At 38.5% G+C, this 17,732-nt stretch overlaps 1 protein-coding gene across 6 annotated transcripts in view; it reads left to right on the top strand.

Annotated features, from left to right (window-relative positions):
* The window catches only part of LOC124233777 (alpha-(1,6)-fucosyltransferase), a 272,983-nt gene extending 260,413 nt beyond the window's left edge, over window positions 1-12,570 (top strand). For 5 of the 6 annotated variants that reach the window (XM_046650977.1, XM_046650976.1, XM_046650978.1 and 2 more), the window contains 2 exons: window positions 3,739-3,889; window positions 11,956-12,570. In XM_046650977.1, the coding sequence (XP_046506933.1) occupies window positions 3,739-3,889; window positions 11,956-12,273 (469 nt within the window). In that variant the 3' untranslated portion in view covers window positions 12,274-12,570. The remainder of the gene's footprint in view (window positions 1-3,738; window positions 3,890-11,955) is intronic. The other variant, XM_046650981.1, reaches the window with a different exon arrangement.
* Window positions 12,571-17,732: the final 5,162 nt, after the last annotated feature.

Genomic DNA, 17,732 nt, shown 5'->3' with positions numbered 1-17,732 from the left:
TCTGGATGAATCTAGAGTTGGCCTTTATTTACTATCAATAAATAAAAGATGTATTAAATATATGTGAAAGGGAATGAAGGAGAAGAAAACTGTAGCTCTGCTCGGGCACCATCTACTCCATAAATCGTCCCTGAATCCTTGACTGTGTCCCTGCTCTTTGCATTCCTCCCTCTTAGTGTTTAGTGCTTGCTTGCTTCTGTCTCCCTCACTAGGTTATAAGCACTTTGGACATAGTACCTAGCCCTAGTAAGTGCCCAGTAAATATTGAATTATGTTTATTTCAACCCCATTAGTTTGAAAACATTTTCTTAGCAGTTAATCATTTAACTATTTGACTATTTACTTACTTAATTAGTTGGTCCCTTTTTTTGTCACAACTGGGGAGTGGGAACAGAAACAAATTAGAATAAGGACTATAATGCAGGTTTTTATCCAAATCATTGGATAATAATTTAATTTAATAATTCAATTTTGGAAATCCTTTAGTTTTAATTTTCTGAGTCATTTTAAAGATTTTCTCAGGAATTTAAATGCTGTTTTTGCCCTTCATTATTTTACTTACTGTTTTTCCTCTCTAGTAACTCTGCTTTAAACCTCTCAAGAGTGGTTTTGATACCTAAGCAAATCATAAAACCTCTGCCATTGTGTTAGGAGACCAAACGTATGAATTAATCTCTCAACAAAGTATATAGAGTCCAAGGTCATTATAAGACTTTTCTGCTTCAAGCAGGTGAAGAGATGAAAAATTAAATGTAAATGATACATAGGATTGACACAGTCAGAGGAGAATCCATTTTCTTGGTAGCTTATCCTTTGGAAAAGGGGTCAAGATTAGATTTATATACGTGGCTTCTGTGTAATGATGAGCAGTAAGCTTTGCTGTTTAACATTACACCTCAGGTTTCTCTAGGTTAAGGTTGAGTTCATCCACCAAGATTTTAGTACTAGCATCCCAGTGACTGTGACAGCCGTTGCTAATGTGGAGATCTCTCTCTCAGGTAATTCACTGTTACAGTGTTTAAATCACAGAATATTTGGCAATCAATGAAATAAGAACTGTTAGAGTTGTGTATGCAATATTGTGTTCTAAGATTGTGGAGATTGGAAATAGGGTGAAACAGGAGAAAAAACAAGCCTTTAAAAATCGCCCAGGTTAAATACTTATCAAAATGCTGCATATCGTTTGCTCTTTATCAAAATTGCTGGATGAGCTCTTCCTAAAACTGGGTTCATTTAAATAAATAGAGGCAAGAAAAATTTGTTGAGAAGTTTTTGTAAAGTGTTTGGTTGCCCTGTGAAATAAAGAATCACCAGTAAAGAGTGATAAATTTCTTCACTATTTTATTGAACTACAATATGCTCGATACAGTACAGGGTGCTGAGAATACAGAGAGAATTAAAAGATAATATGTGGCTTCTTATCTCAGGGAATATCCAACTGGTAGGCACCACACATGTAACAAATAATTACAGTATAGTTAGCTAAGTGTCCTGACGGAGTTGTATACCAAATACAGTGAAATCATGAAGAGGAGTGTCTCCTTCAGCCTGGAGAAAGACTTCGGAAAAGAAAATTTGATGTTAGTTCATAACTTCAGGTTAGTCCTTTGTGGGTGATACAAAAATAAATTTTTATAAGGCGGAAGAAGAAAAAAATACATTTTTATCATTGCCAATCTGCAACCTCACTGGAAGAATTCCTCTGCTGACATACTTGTGGGCAAAAGACAAGAAAGAAGCATGTTTGTGCAGAAAGTTCCATGCTCATTCTTGGAGGTACAAAGTCTCCCTCTCCCGTTATTCACTTTGTTTCTTCCACTCTCAGTATCCTTCATGAAGGGTCTTTGGCATTTAGAGATAAGACTTGAGGAGCTTAGGTGCCCTTTGGGTTTGGTTCCAGGGAGGGGCCTTTAAGTAGGAAGGGCATTAATGTTAGTGTCACTCTCTCGTAAAAGGATCACTCTTTTCTTTGTTTCACTGAGCACCCAAACCATGCTGGCAGAGTTAGTCTTTGTTCAAGGATAAAACCTATACTGATGTCTTTGAACAATTCCCCCTCTCCTCCACCTTCCAGCCTTTTCATATTTATTTGTTGCTGTTTCTGCCGTACCCCTGGGTATGGAGCTTCACAGGAATCACATTAAAAGTCTTTTGGGTTGTTTTCTTTTTAGAACAAATGTGCCATTTCCTTCATCTCCTTGATTCAGAGTGGAGGAGGGCAAAATGTCAAAAATAATGAGGCCACATGGATGTGAACACTGAATGCCAGTCTGAAACAGTGCTCAGAGGCTCACCTTCACAGTCATCATTAGAGGCAATGAGAGAAAGCGGTGGCTGAGAAATGAGAAATCTGAAGCAGCTGTTAGCAGATTAGGACACAGTCCCAGACACAGGTGGCACTCACTTGTTTGTGTATTTATTCATATAGCATTGTGTGGGGGTGCTAGATGCTGTGATGTAAAGAAAAATAAGGTAGAGTCCCAACCTTTGGGGAATACTGTGTGGGAGATAGGCATGTAAACTGACTCCTGTGTTTCTGGGCTTTTAAGTAGGAACTATTATTATTTCAGCAAATACATATTGATCTCTTATATTCCAGATTGTCTTCTAGGTACTGAGAATAATGCAGTGAACAAAGCAGATGAAATGCCTCTATGGAGCTTACATTCCAGTTAGGGATGATGGAGGTGGGGAATGGATGCAGGCCGTAGCTGAACAGTAAATATGTATTATGTCAAATGATAATAAGAGCCATGGAGGAAAATTAAGCAGGAAAAAGGGGTGGAGATTGCCAAACTCCTCACATCAGGCGATAGTTGAGCAGAGATCTAAAGGAAATAAGGAGTAAAACTAGGTGGATATCTGGGGGAAGAATTTTTAACAAGCACAGCTAATATTTATTGAGAACTTACGTGTCAGGTACTCTTCTATGCACTTTACGTGGCTTAATGTATTTAATTCTTATGAAATTATATAGTGTAGGTACAATTATTATCTCCTTTTCATGTAACTTCCCAAAGCTTGCAACTTAACTCCAAAGATCTAGCTCATGCACTCAGAAAATTTATTTGCTCTATGCCAGAGTATAATTAAACCTCGAACTCAGAGTAGAGTCATTTGAACATATGGTAGAATTTTTAAAGACTTGTTAAACACTTATTGTTAAACACTTATTCTATCTCAGGACTACCAAAATGTTAGTTGGTGGACATCTATAAAGAATTCGCTTTCATAAATTTATTAGAGTGGTTTTCCATTACCATTATTGGTTAAGATGGTGCTTCAAAGATGGGGGTTAGGAAGACAAGTCTGAATTAGTACAAATTCTAAATTAAAAATGTAAATGACATTTGATCATGATATTTATATTCTGAAGGAAAAGCTCATTGACCAAATACGAAAACAACTTGAAAAAACTCTTAGAGGTCACTCCTTATGAAGAAAATAAGGAGGCTTCTGTTGTCGACTTTTTCATGAATTGAGAAGGGACATTTTGATGTGTGTATGTGTACTTTCTGTGGCATGTCAGTGGCCACTCCAGAGTGGTTTCTGCTCCACTGATGGCTTCAGAGATGCTTTGCTGATCACTCTAGTGAATGCTGTCGTTACAGCTCCCCTCGCTGTTAGAAAGTGAGCGTCTTGGTGAACAGAGCAGGTCTACCTCCTGCTGATAGGATACCACCTCCTGATAGACTGCTGGGATTTGAGTGACTATGTATAACTTTATTTCTTTTTTAGGTACCCCAGTTATGAATTTATTAGTGATAACTCTATCTCTTGGTCAGCTGGACTACAGAACCGATATACAGAAACTTCACTTCGGGGTGTGATCCTGGATATACACTTTCTCTCCCAGGCAGACTTCCTAGTGTGTACTTTTTCATCCCAGGTAAGTGACAGTAGGGCATTTTTAAATGGCCAATACTTTTTGGTCATATTGGGATCAGGATGTTTTTGTTTTTTGTGCATGTTTTTTTTTAATGTTAGTTATCATGACTCACGTGGAATTTTCCCAATATTTGGGAATGATCCGTTTTGTGAAACAGTAAGAAGATTCTGAAAAAAATAGTTATTTGAGTACATTGAACATGTAGTTGTTTGCAAGCAATGGTTGAATACTTCTCCACTGAAGCCAGCTACTGGAATTGTTTAAAGCACTTGCCTTGTTCATAGCATTTAACAGAAACAGCAAGTGATTAAGCTTACTACTTTCTGATTTTGCATACAGTCAATATGTAACTAGAATCCATCCATTTCTACACATAGATGCATTGATACTGAGAGGCTTAAATGCCCAGCATTTTGCCTCACTTGATTGCTTTATACAAAATAAGAAAGAGTAAATGTAATTCGTCTTCAAGTCCTATTACGTTTCTACCAAGCAAGAAACTGTACGTTAAACGTAAGCAATCCCGTATTACAATCATTCTTTGAGTTTAATTGTTGCAGATAATTGTATGTTAATTGGTTTGGTGTATGTGTTTTTACGAGTGGTCCAATCAGCCTTATAAGCCCAGTGGGATGTCAGCATAGCAATATTTATTGTGGATTTTATTCTGCTCTCTCACTTAAGCGCATATCATTAGTTAGTTCATTCAACAAGCTGTTAAATGCCTATTTGCACTCACAGTTGCACTAGGTGTAGAGGGGATTTCAAAGGAGATTGAAGATACAGATCTTACCCTGGCCCAGAATCTAGTGTGCACAATACTCACATGAGATAACCAGAGAATAATTAACAAGAAATATAAATCATGTAAGGTAAATGAATGCCTAAAAGCTTAGAAGAAGTAGAGAAAATAAAATATGAAAAGGAAAGCCACATCATTTTTATGGGAATATACTACAGAGAGTATAAAGAAATGGACAGTTTTTTATTATGTGACAGTGCACATTGTCACAATGGGATAGTGATATGATTGTTGGAAAGATACCTACTCCAGCAAAGGCTATGTAAGTTACTTCAATATGGAATGAGAATACAACTTACTATCCAAAGACAGCTACGCAGAACAGGAGTCACAGAGCAGCAATCGTAGTCAGAAGGGAAAACTTCCTTGGCCTTCATCCCATGTTGGCCTTCACTGCTGATGTTTCTCCCTAACTGGGGAGAGGATCCTGTCTTTGAGAAGCTCCGTTTCCATTCTCATGGGGGGTAGTAGGAGAAGTTATAACTACTTGGTTCCTCTCAACTGTTTTTGAGAATCTAACTATGTGCCCACCTGATCAACAGGTGCAAATAACTAGTAACAACCTCCATGCATTTTTGAATACTGATTGTTAGAATGAATAAATCAAGAGTCGCTTTCCCAGATATGCCACCTCCTCCATAGACCTAAATTTCAGGCCTGCCTAAAGTCAGTTCCTCTAGTCCAGGATTTCTCAGCCTAGCGCTATTGGCATTTTGGGCCAGAAAAAAATTGTTGTGAGGCATTGTAGGATGTTTAGCAGCATCCTGGCCAGTAGCACTCCCACCTTAAGTTGTGACAACCAAAAATGTCTCCAGACATTGCCAAATGTCCCATGGGCGGGGAAGGAGGGGGCAAAGTCACCCTTGTTGAGAACCACTACTCCAGTTTTCAAGCTCTAAAATTGAATAAATATATACACATCAAAACGTTTACCAACCTTACATGTAGGTAGGCACTAAGATTACAGGGTTGTGCTCTATGCTTTGCTTTCCTTCCTCAGCCCTCCTTAATAATACCATTAGGCTCATTCTAGAAAGAAAATTCTTACCGGCTCCCCCCTTTCAAGGATATACTGTTGAATTTTTGATCCTCAAAATTCTAAACTCTAATTTTGACCCTGAAATTAGGACCTCTGTCATTTCGTGATAGTGGAAACCTGTCCAGGCTTGAGGAGTGTGTTGTTCATACTACTTTGTTCTATTTTATGCATAATATCAACCTCACTGTGTTCTTCAGATCTTGGGTCCAGAGAAGCAGTTCATATGAAGAAAGGGTGGTGCTGAGAGGACTTTTTGTATCTAAAGGAATGAGATTCGTGCTTATATATTATATTGTTCTAAAAGTTCTAGGCAATTCAGACAAAGTTTATTCGAAATAACTTCTGTTCATTTGAACCAAAGCAAAACTCAAATATTTTCAATTTTGAAGTAGACTTAAATACCTCAAAACATTTTATGTTAGAGTTCAGAATGAAAGTTTACCAGTAAAAATACCTTGAGTAGCAGTTTGCTAACTATGATCCCCTCCACTGTCACATACCTTTCTATAAGCCGTAGCATTTGAGATTGTGGAATAATTCCACATTCCATGGTAAATCTTTGGGCTTATTAGCACCCTAGTATTTTTTGCAAATATTTTTAGTAAAGAGGTATTTAGTACAGTTTAATATTTTTCCAATGTGAATGAAATTGGTTGCTGGATTGTAGAGGTTCCCTTGCCATAAACCCAAATTGGAATTGTTTGAAAAATGCCCCAGAAATGTCTTGTCATCATCATTAATGGAATGTGAAAAAAAGTCACTGATAGCATCAAAATGCCAAGCCATTGACTTCGCTGGGCAGAGAATAAGAATGTGGCAACATGAACTCTGGAGTCGGACCATCTATATTTAAACCCAGCTGTGACCTCTTAGTGGCTGTGTGGCATTTGAACAATTCCCTAGCCTATCGCGGAATTTTTTTCCCCCCACCTGTAAAAACAGTAGTAGTAATAATAATAATACCTACTGCATAGAGTTTTTGTGAGGATTAAAGAGTTACAATATGTAAAGCACTGAGAATAGTACTTAGCAATATATTAAATACAATGTTGGCTGCTATTAATATTTATACAGCAATAAGTATAGGAATATCTTTGCCTGTTAGAGAGATTCTGCAGTGTTTATTTTAGCAGCTCTTTTTCACATGGCCACATTTCCAACTATATGTTTTCATGTTTTGGAAGGAGCATGAAACCTGCTGTTCAAGGATTCCAACCTCTGCTTGTGGTCATGGGTAATGCTTAGGTTCCACCCAATCATCATGTGCATTGGAGAAGTATAACAGTTCTTCATAAAGAACGGTAACCAGTGACATTCAGCATAGTCATTTTCTCTCTGCCAACGTACCACCTCAACTCTATTTTATTTAGCTCATTGAAAGAGAACATCACCATATAGTGTGAATTTTCAGAAATAAAAGCTCTTCATTCCCAAAGTGTGAGTGATAAGTAATAGTATTTGATTTAGCAAATGCAAGTAAACGTGTATGTGTTGACTTTTGGGAAATTAATCTGCAGACTTTCCTATATGTGCCCAGGCATGCTAGAAAATGAGAGCAGAACAAAGCCTTGCATCCAGGAGGATGACAAAAGAATAAAACAGTGAAAACCAAATCTCAGCCCAAAATAAAATGGGCAATCAACTCTCAAACTTTCCTTCATGGTAATCTCATATTCCAAGAGATGATTAGAAGGTGACAAAAGTTTACTATCTTCTTCATTATGCTTTGACAGTCCTGAAGTTTTAGTCACATGAACTTTCTCTCTTCGTATGTGGTCTTTTGAGGACTTTTATATTTGTTTATCTGTGTATCTGTTATTGTAGACAATTCTGGAAGAATGACATGCCATGCTTGGAGGAAAAATTGGCTTGATTGGTGTTTGAGAAACTGCTGACATGAATGTCATGGCACCTTAATCAGGACTCGTCAGAGGTTTTGGACCCATCCCCCTCAGTCTCAGGGCTTCTGATCTTTCTTGGTTTTATATCCATAAATGAGAATTATCTCTTCTTAAATGAAAAGTTGTTAAAAGCCGATAATAATTCTACTCTGTTACTCTGTTACTGCTGTTGCTCTTAGTCTTCTGAATCCCTTCATCAGAGCTGTTTCTCAAATCAAGTTTGTCCTAAAAGACTCATAAATTGAAGAGAACAATCCTCAGGATTTAATATGAAAATTAGAGGCAAGATTAACATTTTCCAAGAGCATCAAGTAAGTTTTGAAAGCTATGCGATCAATTCCAAACTATTAATCCAAACACCCTGCTCTTGTTCTGTGTTACTGGAAGTTGCCTGTGCCCAAAGCATCCACTTTGTCACTTACTTTCTTATTCACTTAAACCATCTTAAATCTGAAGCAGAGGAATTACAGTTGAAGAGATAACATAGTGCTTGACCGCTGAGTTGTGGATGGGCCAAATATCAGAAAGATTTTTTTGAAAATATTGCTTATCAAGTCTTAGAACCAGTTTTTATTACTCTGGAATCTGATTTACAGAAATGATTGTAGATGCTCACTTTAAAGACTTTGGGTAATCCACGTTGTTTGAGGAGCCATCAACGTTGTTTAGTAGTTTCAACCATTAAAATCACCATAAGACAAAATTACTTTTTTTGCCCCGTGACACTTCCCTTTGTGGCACTTAATACGACATTCTCGTGGCACTCTCTGCTGTCTAATTTCAAATCCATACACAACACAACTGGCCTCATTATGCTTTGAATCAGATTTTAGAAAGCCCAGAGGGAAAAACCAGATGCTACATTCATTTTCTTCCAGACAGATGGCTCTGGATAGGAATTTCCATGGAAGTATGGCTCATGAAACAGTAGTGGATACTGTTCTGTCATTGAATAGCGACACGAAGTAGTTTACAGGAAAAGTGCACAGTTCTCCCAGCATCAGCTACTGAGAAAAGAACTCACTTCTAACTTCTCACACTAGGAGATCCTCCTGGTCCTGTCTATTTTGACAGAAAAACAAGGTCGCATCTGCTCTGAGAAAGGTTTGGAGGCTCATGCAAACTCAGCTGGTTGCTCATCAGGGTTAAAATTCAGACTAATTGACCTTCTTCAACCCTTTTTAATTTTTTTGTTTGTTTTTTTAATTTTAATTTTTTTTTAATACAGTCACATCTATGTTTTATCCTTTGGCAGGATTTTTGCTCTTACCCATTACTATGTGCTTAGTGGTGTTCTAAAAATGATATAGTGTCATGTCAACACAGAATGAAATAAAACATACTACATGTGGCCAGCCACAGCTTTGCAAACCATAGACTACTCTCAGTCATGCTGTCAAGTAATATCAAACCTGAGTATTGCCTTCGACTGAAAGCTTTCATTTACCTGCTGTGTGATTTGGATTTGTAAAGCCCAGAGAAGAAGTCTAGGGTAATTAAATGCAAACATCAACATTATAGTAATCTTTCTAGCCCTCTTCAGTAAATTGCCCCATGGTTAATATAGAGAAAAATTTGTAATTATTCAGAATGTTATATATGGATCTTAAGGATTAAATATCATCCATGGACTTGCATCTCCACTGCTGGGCTGGTATTATGCAGGGAGCAGTATTCATTGAACAGATACTTATTGAGTGCCTGCTTTGTGGCAGGCACTGTTCTAGGTACTTATGCTAAGGTAGGTTAGTGTATGGTTGAGAGCCAGAAAGAGTTCTAATTGCAACTCTGTCATTTACTGGCTCCTTTTTACATTCTTTTTATTTTTTGGAAATTTACTTAATCTTTCTGTGACTTAGTTTCTTCAACTGTAAAATATAAATGATAATAGTAACCACCTTGTAGGGTTGTTGTGAGAGTTAAATGAATAGAGTGCAAGCACACTATTAGAACATTGCCTGGACCATAATCAGTGCTCATTAAGATCGGCTGCTATCATTGTCACCATTATTATGAGGATAATAGAACTTACATTGGCCTACCTTAGTGTCTGAAATTTCTACCATCTGTCATATCTTTGGCTTAAGAAAATACATGTGTTATTTAACAGGCTTACACATCAGCCACAACTATTGATACCAAAATGTAAACTGATTATTAGGAGTATCCTCCAAAAAGAAAGCACATCCCTAAGGGTGTGGGGCTGAGGGCATTGTTGTTTTTACGAGTGAGACATTTAATAGCGGAGAGGAGGAAACACATCAGGGGTCATTGCTACAGTGGGCATTGTGGTCATCCCAAAGGCGATACAATTTCTGGCTAGGGATAATTGCAGAGTGGGTGTAGGGGCCCTGAAAAGAAGACTCTCAGGTTTGCCCAGGGCTGGCCGTGGCCTTATATCTTTCTGATCTTACAACATGAACATGGAGAACAGGATCTATAAGAAAAAACACATTTAGCAGTTAACAAGTATACTCAGACTGCCTGGGTTCAAAACCTGAATCTACCACTTAATAATGGTGTAACCTTGGGCAAATTCGTTAATTGACTTTTGACATCTGTAAAAATGAGCATGATAGAATTTTATGGGGCTACTGAGAGGATTAAATTAGATAATACCTAAAAACAATGTCAGACAGTTAGCAAAAACTCAGTAAATATTAGCCTCTATTATTATTATTGTATTTTGCTGTTATTGGAGCTGCTTTGTTTTAATTATTTAGTTTCTTCGTTTTCAGAGTCTCTACTTGATTTTGTTTGCCTTGTGTGGGCATTTGGCTGGATTTGAAGTTCAAGTTCCAAATCTTTTTGAGCCTAATTTTGTTAGAGTTTCAGTATTCTACCAGTGATCTCAATTGTACCGTGACATTCCCAATTTAAAATTAGTTTTTTGACAAAGTAGCAAACTTGAAAGCAAAGTCATTATCTTGGTTCTACGTCTAGTTGAAATTTTAGCACTAGAATTTGGGCAGGTCACTTAATCTTCTCGTATTTCAGTCCTTATTTGTAAAATTAAAAATACTGTCTAGACTTAGTTTCATTTGCAAATTACATATAACATTTGAAAAATGCCCCTCAAGTTCCTGAAATTCAGATTCTTTAAGAAGTTAAGGTGATTAACCTAATCAGATTCCATTTGCTCATAACAGTTAAGAATAAGCATCTCCATTCAGTTTTTGATCTCATGAATGCCAAAGTTTTAAAGAACTGTTGGGTAATCTTAAATTACTCCACTGAACAGATTAACAATCACTGTCTGTAGTATCATTTTAAATAAATGCAAAAGTAGTGGTATAGGGACAATAAAACCTCATTGAGTTAACCAGTTAAGATTTAGGAAAATTTGACCTGAGTTGAGTTCTCTGTTCACCATGTATAATGAAAGAATTTTCTAAGCAAGATGATAGTATTCTCTCTTCTCCTATTCTTCTAGAATAGTCTTCTCCTATTAGAAAAGTTTCTGTAACCCGTTTACTCTATAAGGAATATATTTATTAATTGCTGAAAATGTTATACCTCCGTGAAGGTAGTTACAGTTTAACTAGCGTTAACAAAGAATGAAGCTCAGATTGTGGAATTTCAGCTGCCATCCAGTGGGCATGTAGATATTCTTTGGGCGGAGGAATCTTTTAAGTAGCCTTAAATGTATTGGGTAGATGCGTCTTCCCCAAAGTCTAGGCCATCTTATTCCAGTCCTAGAATACTACTATCTACACAGCACAGTTAAAACTCTTTAGGACAGAAATGGCAGATATTTTAGCCCACTTGCCAGTGCTAGTTGATTGTCAGTAATTGCATGATTTTCTGTTGAGAAGAGTTCTGAGACCAGGTCCAAATGAGCAGAGAAGAGTATGCAATTGATTAGCACTGAATGAAGGAAAGGGAGCAGCAGCATTTCTGTAAAGTATTTATAATCCTACTCCTAAACCTTAAATTCTTCAAGGGCACAAGCTGTGTCTTACTCATTTTTTACCACCAGTGCCCAGTATGGAGTACTGTGTGGCTCTTAATGAATGTTTATTAAAATTAATGGATTAATATTCCTACAGTACTTTGCACTATTTATATTTTGCTTTTCTCCCAGAGACCTTACTTGTAATAATCTTCTGGTTTGTTTGTTTTTTTAAAACAAAAGATACAAGCACAAAGATAAAGAGCGACTTGTGCCATCATCTGAGAACAAATGGACAGAAAACTTGACTAGAATCCACTACTTCTCATACTCTCAGTCCTAGTCTAGTCCTAGTTTCTTTAGCCAGGGACTTGCAGAGTGGTATAAAGGAGATCTTACATATATTAACGTTTTTTTTCATCCTTTCCCAAGGTCTGTCGAGTTGCTTATGAAATCATGCAAACACTGCATCCTGATGCCTCTGCAAACTTCCATTCTTTGGATGACATCTACTATTTTGGGGGCCAAAATGCCCACAACCAGATTGCCATTTATCCTCACCAACCTCGAACTGCAGATGAAATCCCCATGGAACCTGGAGATATCATTGGTGTGGCTGGAAATCATTGGGATGGCTATTCTAAAGGTGTCAACAGAAAACTGGGAAGGACGGGGCTGTATCCCTCCTACAAAGTCCAAGAGAAGATAGAAACGGTCAAGTACCCCACATATCCTGAGGCTGAGAAATAAAGCTTAGATGGAAGAAAAGAACAACCAAACTCAGTTCAAACCATTTGAGCCAAACAATAGAAGAAGAAGGCCCTGACCTAACACATGCTTAAATGAGTAGACACCCTCAGCACCAGGAGCAACTAGGAACTGACAGATGCCTCATTGGTGGAATTCCTCTTTAACAAGGGCTGCAATGCCCTCAAACCCATGCACAGTCCAATAATGTACTCACATATAACATGCAAACAGATTTTCTACTTTGCCCCTTCTTTCAAGATTATGTCCCCATGAAATAAACACTGCCACATTGTGTAATTTAAGTGACACAGACATTTTGTGTGAGACTTCAAACATGGTGCCTATATCCGAGAGACCTATGTGACCTAACGAGAAGACCCGCATAGCTCTCTGCTGTGGGGAGGTTGATTCTTAGCCAGTGGTGGTATTGTAACCGCTGAATTCACTCCAATCAACAGATTCAGAATGAGAATGGATGTTTTTGTCTGGTTTTTTTTTTTAAGTAATTGCATCAGTTCATCCACCTCATTATTAATAAGTGAAGGATACATCAAAAAATAAAATATTCACACTCCATTAGGAACTTTTGTAAAACAATGCCATGAACAGGTTCTTTAGTACTCAGTGTTTCTGGACATTTCTCTTTGATAACAAAAAATAAATTTTAAACAGAGGAATTTTGTAAAGTCTCTAGAATTTTATGTCGTCGGATGATGTGTTGGTCAGCTTTATAGTGGAAAAACTATGATAAAAAAAGGAGTTTTATAGTTTTTCTGCTTTATGTTTTTGTTATTGTTCCTGATTAAATGACTAATCGGATCTTAGCTCAAAGAGTCATTGGTCCGTTTTAACATTGAAAACTGAGTTTAGTTGGTGCATTTTACCAAGTCGCTAAGAACACTTTTGGGGAGCTGTTATGCTCTTATTTTGGACACTGTGTATTTGTTTTAATTGAATTAAATAATCATACTCCTTGTCCCCAGACAAACAGTCACCTCCATTTCCAAAACTAGCAATTTCAGGCTTGTTGGTAACCTTTCTTATTGTGACTTTTGTCACTTTTTGTGAGTTGGGTCCTGTTGTTTAAGAACTGATTTGTGCCCTTTCCTATCGTCTCCTGCTTTTGAGAGTAGCGGGAATCTTTGGGGTTCGGAAACTGACTCTGTTTCTCAAGTACATGTCTTAGTACATAGAATTTGATGAACAGGGAGAGGGGATCCAGAGTGAGACCCAAAATGGACTTGGGATTATCTCTTCCAAATACTTTCTTTCAGTAATTCCCTGTTAGAATCACTTCAGAAGATAAGACTTTGATGCTCTCTCTCCTTTCTCTCTGAACATCACTTTTCTCCTTAGGAAAACACTTTCTATATTCTGTAGCCTGCCTTCCTTAGAGGCCTGGCAGGAGTATTTCATAGCATGTGTTCTACCTTCTGAAAGAAAAACTTGATCCATGTAGGAATCAATAGCAGGCCTAGTATTAAATATCGGGAATCCCAGACAAAAAAGCTCTGTCCTGTACGTCCTCGCTAAATGAAAATACCTGTATGCAAAAATCTTCCCACCAAACTTAGGTAAATTCTTTCTACCTCTCCATTCAAGTCTCCCGAAGTGCCAAAACTACCTACCTCGTATCAGTAAGCAATTTTCAACTTAGTTTTGGTACAAATAAAAGTCATTTGAAACAAAAACCTCCAACTGAGCAGAGATGCTTTTGCATATGAGTTATTTTCTAATTCCCATCTCTCTTGTCATCGGAACATCGGTAGCTATGGGTTACTCATAGTAACAACATTTTATTTCTCTCTTGAGATTTCCTGTTTCTATCCATTACAAGCATATTTTCCTTTACTTCGTTGAACATAGTTATAATAACTGCTTTAAAATCCTTTTCTGCTAAATCCAACATCTGAATCATCTCAGAGTTGGTCTCTGTTGTTTGTCTTTTCTCTCGAGAAAGAGTCATATTTTTCTAGTTCTTCAAATGGTGAGTAATTTAGATTGTATCCTGAATATTGTAAATGTTTATGTTGTAGATTCGTTACACGCCTCTGAAGGGTGCTGATTTTTTTTGTTTGTGTTAGGAGGCATTTAACTTCATTCAACTCAAACTGTAAACTGTGTCTTGGGCAACAGCTCGTCTCAGTTCAGTTCTTTTATCTTTAGCTGGAGTCTCTCCCACACATGTCTGGTTCAGGGGTTAGCCGGAGATTTGGGTAGAGTTTATGCACTGAATTTGGGGTTCTCTTTCTTCTGAGATCCCACCCCAACTTTCCACCAGCTGTGGTTGCTCTGATTCTGTGGTTTCTTCTGATTCTTCAACTAGAAAGACTGCAGTTTTCTAGAAGCCAAAAAGCCATAAAAATGGGAAACTCACCATGTGCCATTCCCTTTCTCCAGGTTTCAACCTTTCTCCGGAATTTCCTTGCTTTTTTATTTTTTCCAGTGCCTTCAGGTAGTTTTTTGTATTTTGTCAGAGTTTATAGTTATTATCCATTGGAAGATCTGTTCAGTAGGTGCTTAAACTCTGCCATGCAGGAAGTGAAACTCTGAGGCAGAGACTTAAAATGAAAAAGCATGATGGGGGAGGGAGGAGCTTAGTCCTGTGACAGTCTCTGTTTAGACTCTAGCCTTAATAGCTAAGCAGCCAGTAGCTTCAAGCAGGAAGAAAGATGAAGAACTAACCAAATTCTTAAACCTGCAGGTGTGAAGGGCTAACAAATACTCCTGACCACATCTTCCTGAAAAGCTTTTTTGAGCCACTTTTTTGCAAATCATCATGTACATGATGCTGATTGCTCCTGTACATGCTGCCATGCTGGAAGGGCTGACATTTCCTCACTACTGTTATACTTTTTCCATGAGGACCTGGTACTTAAAGACTCTATGGTTTTGAATTGAGTGACCAGTGCTAGATTAGGAAGGCTTGAGTCTTTTCCTTGTTACAAGACTCATTTCTGAAAGAGCCAAATCTAGAACCAAATTATTCGCCTGGGCTCATTGACTGTCGATACCAGAATCCTGCATATTAATGACAAACCCATTACAAAAGGTCTTACCAAGGCTTTCCTGGTCCTACCGCTCAAGTCTGAGTTAGTGCTAAGCTGGCATGTAAGGACTTCCTGCCTGTTGTGAGAGGCCCCCCAGCTCTAATCCAAGGTTTCTTTGTGTCCCAAATGAATAAGAGAGTAGTTGCTGTCATCTCTGAGCTTTGCTTTTTTCTATTATGTAGAGCCTAGCCTGTTTCCTGGGTTCCCTCTTAAGAAAGTTGAGAACGTGAACAGCCTCAGCTTCTGAGGGGTTGAGGGTTAACAGAAAAAGCACATTTAAAAAGCTATCTCATAGAGTGATTATTATCATCATTTGGTTCTGAGAGAATACAATCACTGTATATTCGTAAGTAGGGAAAGTATTGGAGTCTAAATGGTATCTCTAGGGGCCGGCCCCGTGGCCGAGTGGTTAAGTTCACGTGCTCCGCTGCAGGCAGCCCAGTGTTTCGTTGGCACTGCTCGTCAAACCACGCTGAGGCGGCATCCCACATGCCACAACTAGAAGGACTCACAACTAAAAATATACAACTATCTACCGGGGGGCTTTGGGGAGAAAAAGGAAAAAAATAAAATCTTTAAATGGTATCTCTAGAAGATCTCCTCTGCCTCAGTGAGAATAACTTGCCTACTTGAGGGGCAATGGACAAGTCTGCTTGGACCATAGTCAGCTGCCTGATATTTTATTTGTGCTCCCAAGAGGCTGTGCCATAGCCAGGATCGATAGATGTGTGGCTTTGGGATTGATGAATTTGGGAACTTAGCTATAACACTAATTTATGCCAGATACAGACTCTAGGGAATTTTAAAAATGCAGTGCCCAGAAGGAAGCACAAAGGAGAATTTGCCTCTATGCTTCCTGGTTCCTGGCAGCGGTCCTCCTCATGGAGTCATGGAGGAGCTGTTCCAGGATCCTTGGCAGGGCAGAGGCAGGCCTTGGTAAGTTCTTTGGCTTCAACTGTCATTGACGTGCGTGTTTGAGCACTTACGCTTTGGGAGTGCGTTCATTTTTTGCAAGTCAGAATCTCTGACTGAGTACCTGCTCAGCTATTCAGCCTTGCCATCTCCGCTTCAGTCCAGTTGCCACTTGCTTTCTCCTCTCCTTATCCTTAAATAAGACTACCTTGATTTTGTATTCTTAGCACCTTTATGGAGAATGATCTCATGTGAATGGTTCCCTTGTTACTATTCCATTCCTCATGCAGTTCCTATGCTAATGACTTACAGACTATAGTTTTGTCATTGGCATCTCCAAGGTATAAAGGGAACCAAGTATCCCCTTGGACAGTTTTAGGTAAGATATTCCTGGACCTGAGGTATAATGAAGCTATGATACCGTGTATTAGTGTCTTAGTGGCCATGTAAGCTAAAGATTTCAAAGATTTTCACAAATCAATGTCACTACACTCAAGGGGAGTGTGGCCGGGGCGTCCTTTGTGTAAAACTGTAAATCTGGGCAGAGCCTGCACTTTTTTAAAAGCAATATATTGAAGGCTATGGCCATAACTATGTGATGTTTTGGGAAGAGCACCGGGAAGAGAGTTCAGCGCTCCTAATGACCTCCTGTCATCAGTAAGTGTTCTCTATAACCTCTCCTCCCACATCAGTGTCCGTGGAGGCTGTTGTTCACTGTCTGTGTGGCTAAAGAAAAGGCCATTAACAAAGTAGAAAGCAGCATGTTTGTTTAGAACCCAGCTGGGTGTGAGAGCATCTGTGGAGGCTGGGAATGTGCCGTACTTTGTACAGAGAGCACAAATAGTTTAGACTGTGGGTGTGGTCAGCAGCCTGAGGAATGCTAGGACTCTTGAGTTTCTGGTTAGTCTTAACTTCCCTAGTAGATTGCAGCCCCTAGGAATTTCTGGCCCAGCGAACAAAACGGAGGGTAGTGGGTGCAAAGGCAGAAGGCCTAGTTCTCAGTGTTGTTTCTCCTTGTCATAGTGCCCACAAGCAGGTAATGTCCCTGTATCTCAGCTTCTCCAGGGGAAAAGTCAACAGTACTCACTGAAGATCACTGAACTGGGATTCACAGCACCTGGCCTTCTGATTTTGACTCTGCCGTTAAACGTAGACAGGTCAAATAGTTTTTCAAAGCTGCATTGTCTTCATCTGTGGAATGAAGTGGACGAGTTTACAAATGTTAGTGTCCGATTGGGTTCCACATGTCTAAAGAGGGTAGCTGCTACTCAGCTTTAGCTTATTATTGTCCTAAGGACATTAATGTGGCCAGATCTTTGTTTTCCAAGAGAAGCAAAATCTATTTTTTATGCAAAATCTTCAGATTTTTAAATATTAGCAGCTAATTCAAAAGATATATAAAACACTAAGGAGGGCAAATATGACCTCTGTGGCTGGCTGCTTTTGGTCCATGGTTCATTAGTTTACAACCTCTGGACTCAGATGTAGGTTCTTTTC

Source organism: Equus quagga, unplaced genomic scaffold (assembly GCF_021613505.1).
Source record: "Equus quagga isolate Etosha38 unplaced genomic scaffold, UCLA_HA_Equagga_1.0 220_RagTag, whole genome shotgun sequence".
Lineage (NCBI taxonomy): Eukaryota > Metazoa > Chordata > Mammalia > Perissodactyla > Equidae > Equus > Equus quagga.
Note: the sequence above shows the minus strand (reverse complement) of the source record. Positions and strands in the feature narration are given on the sequence as shown.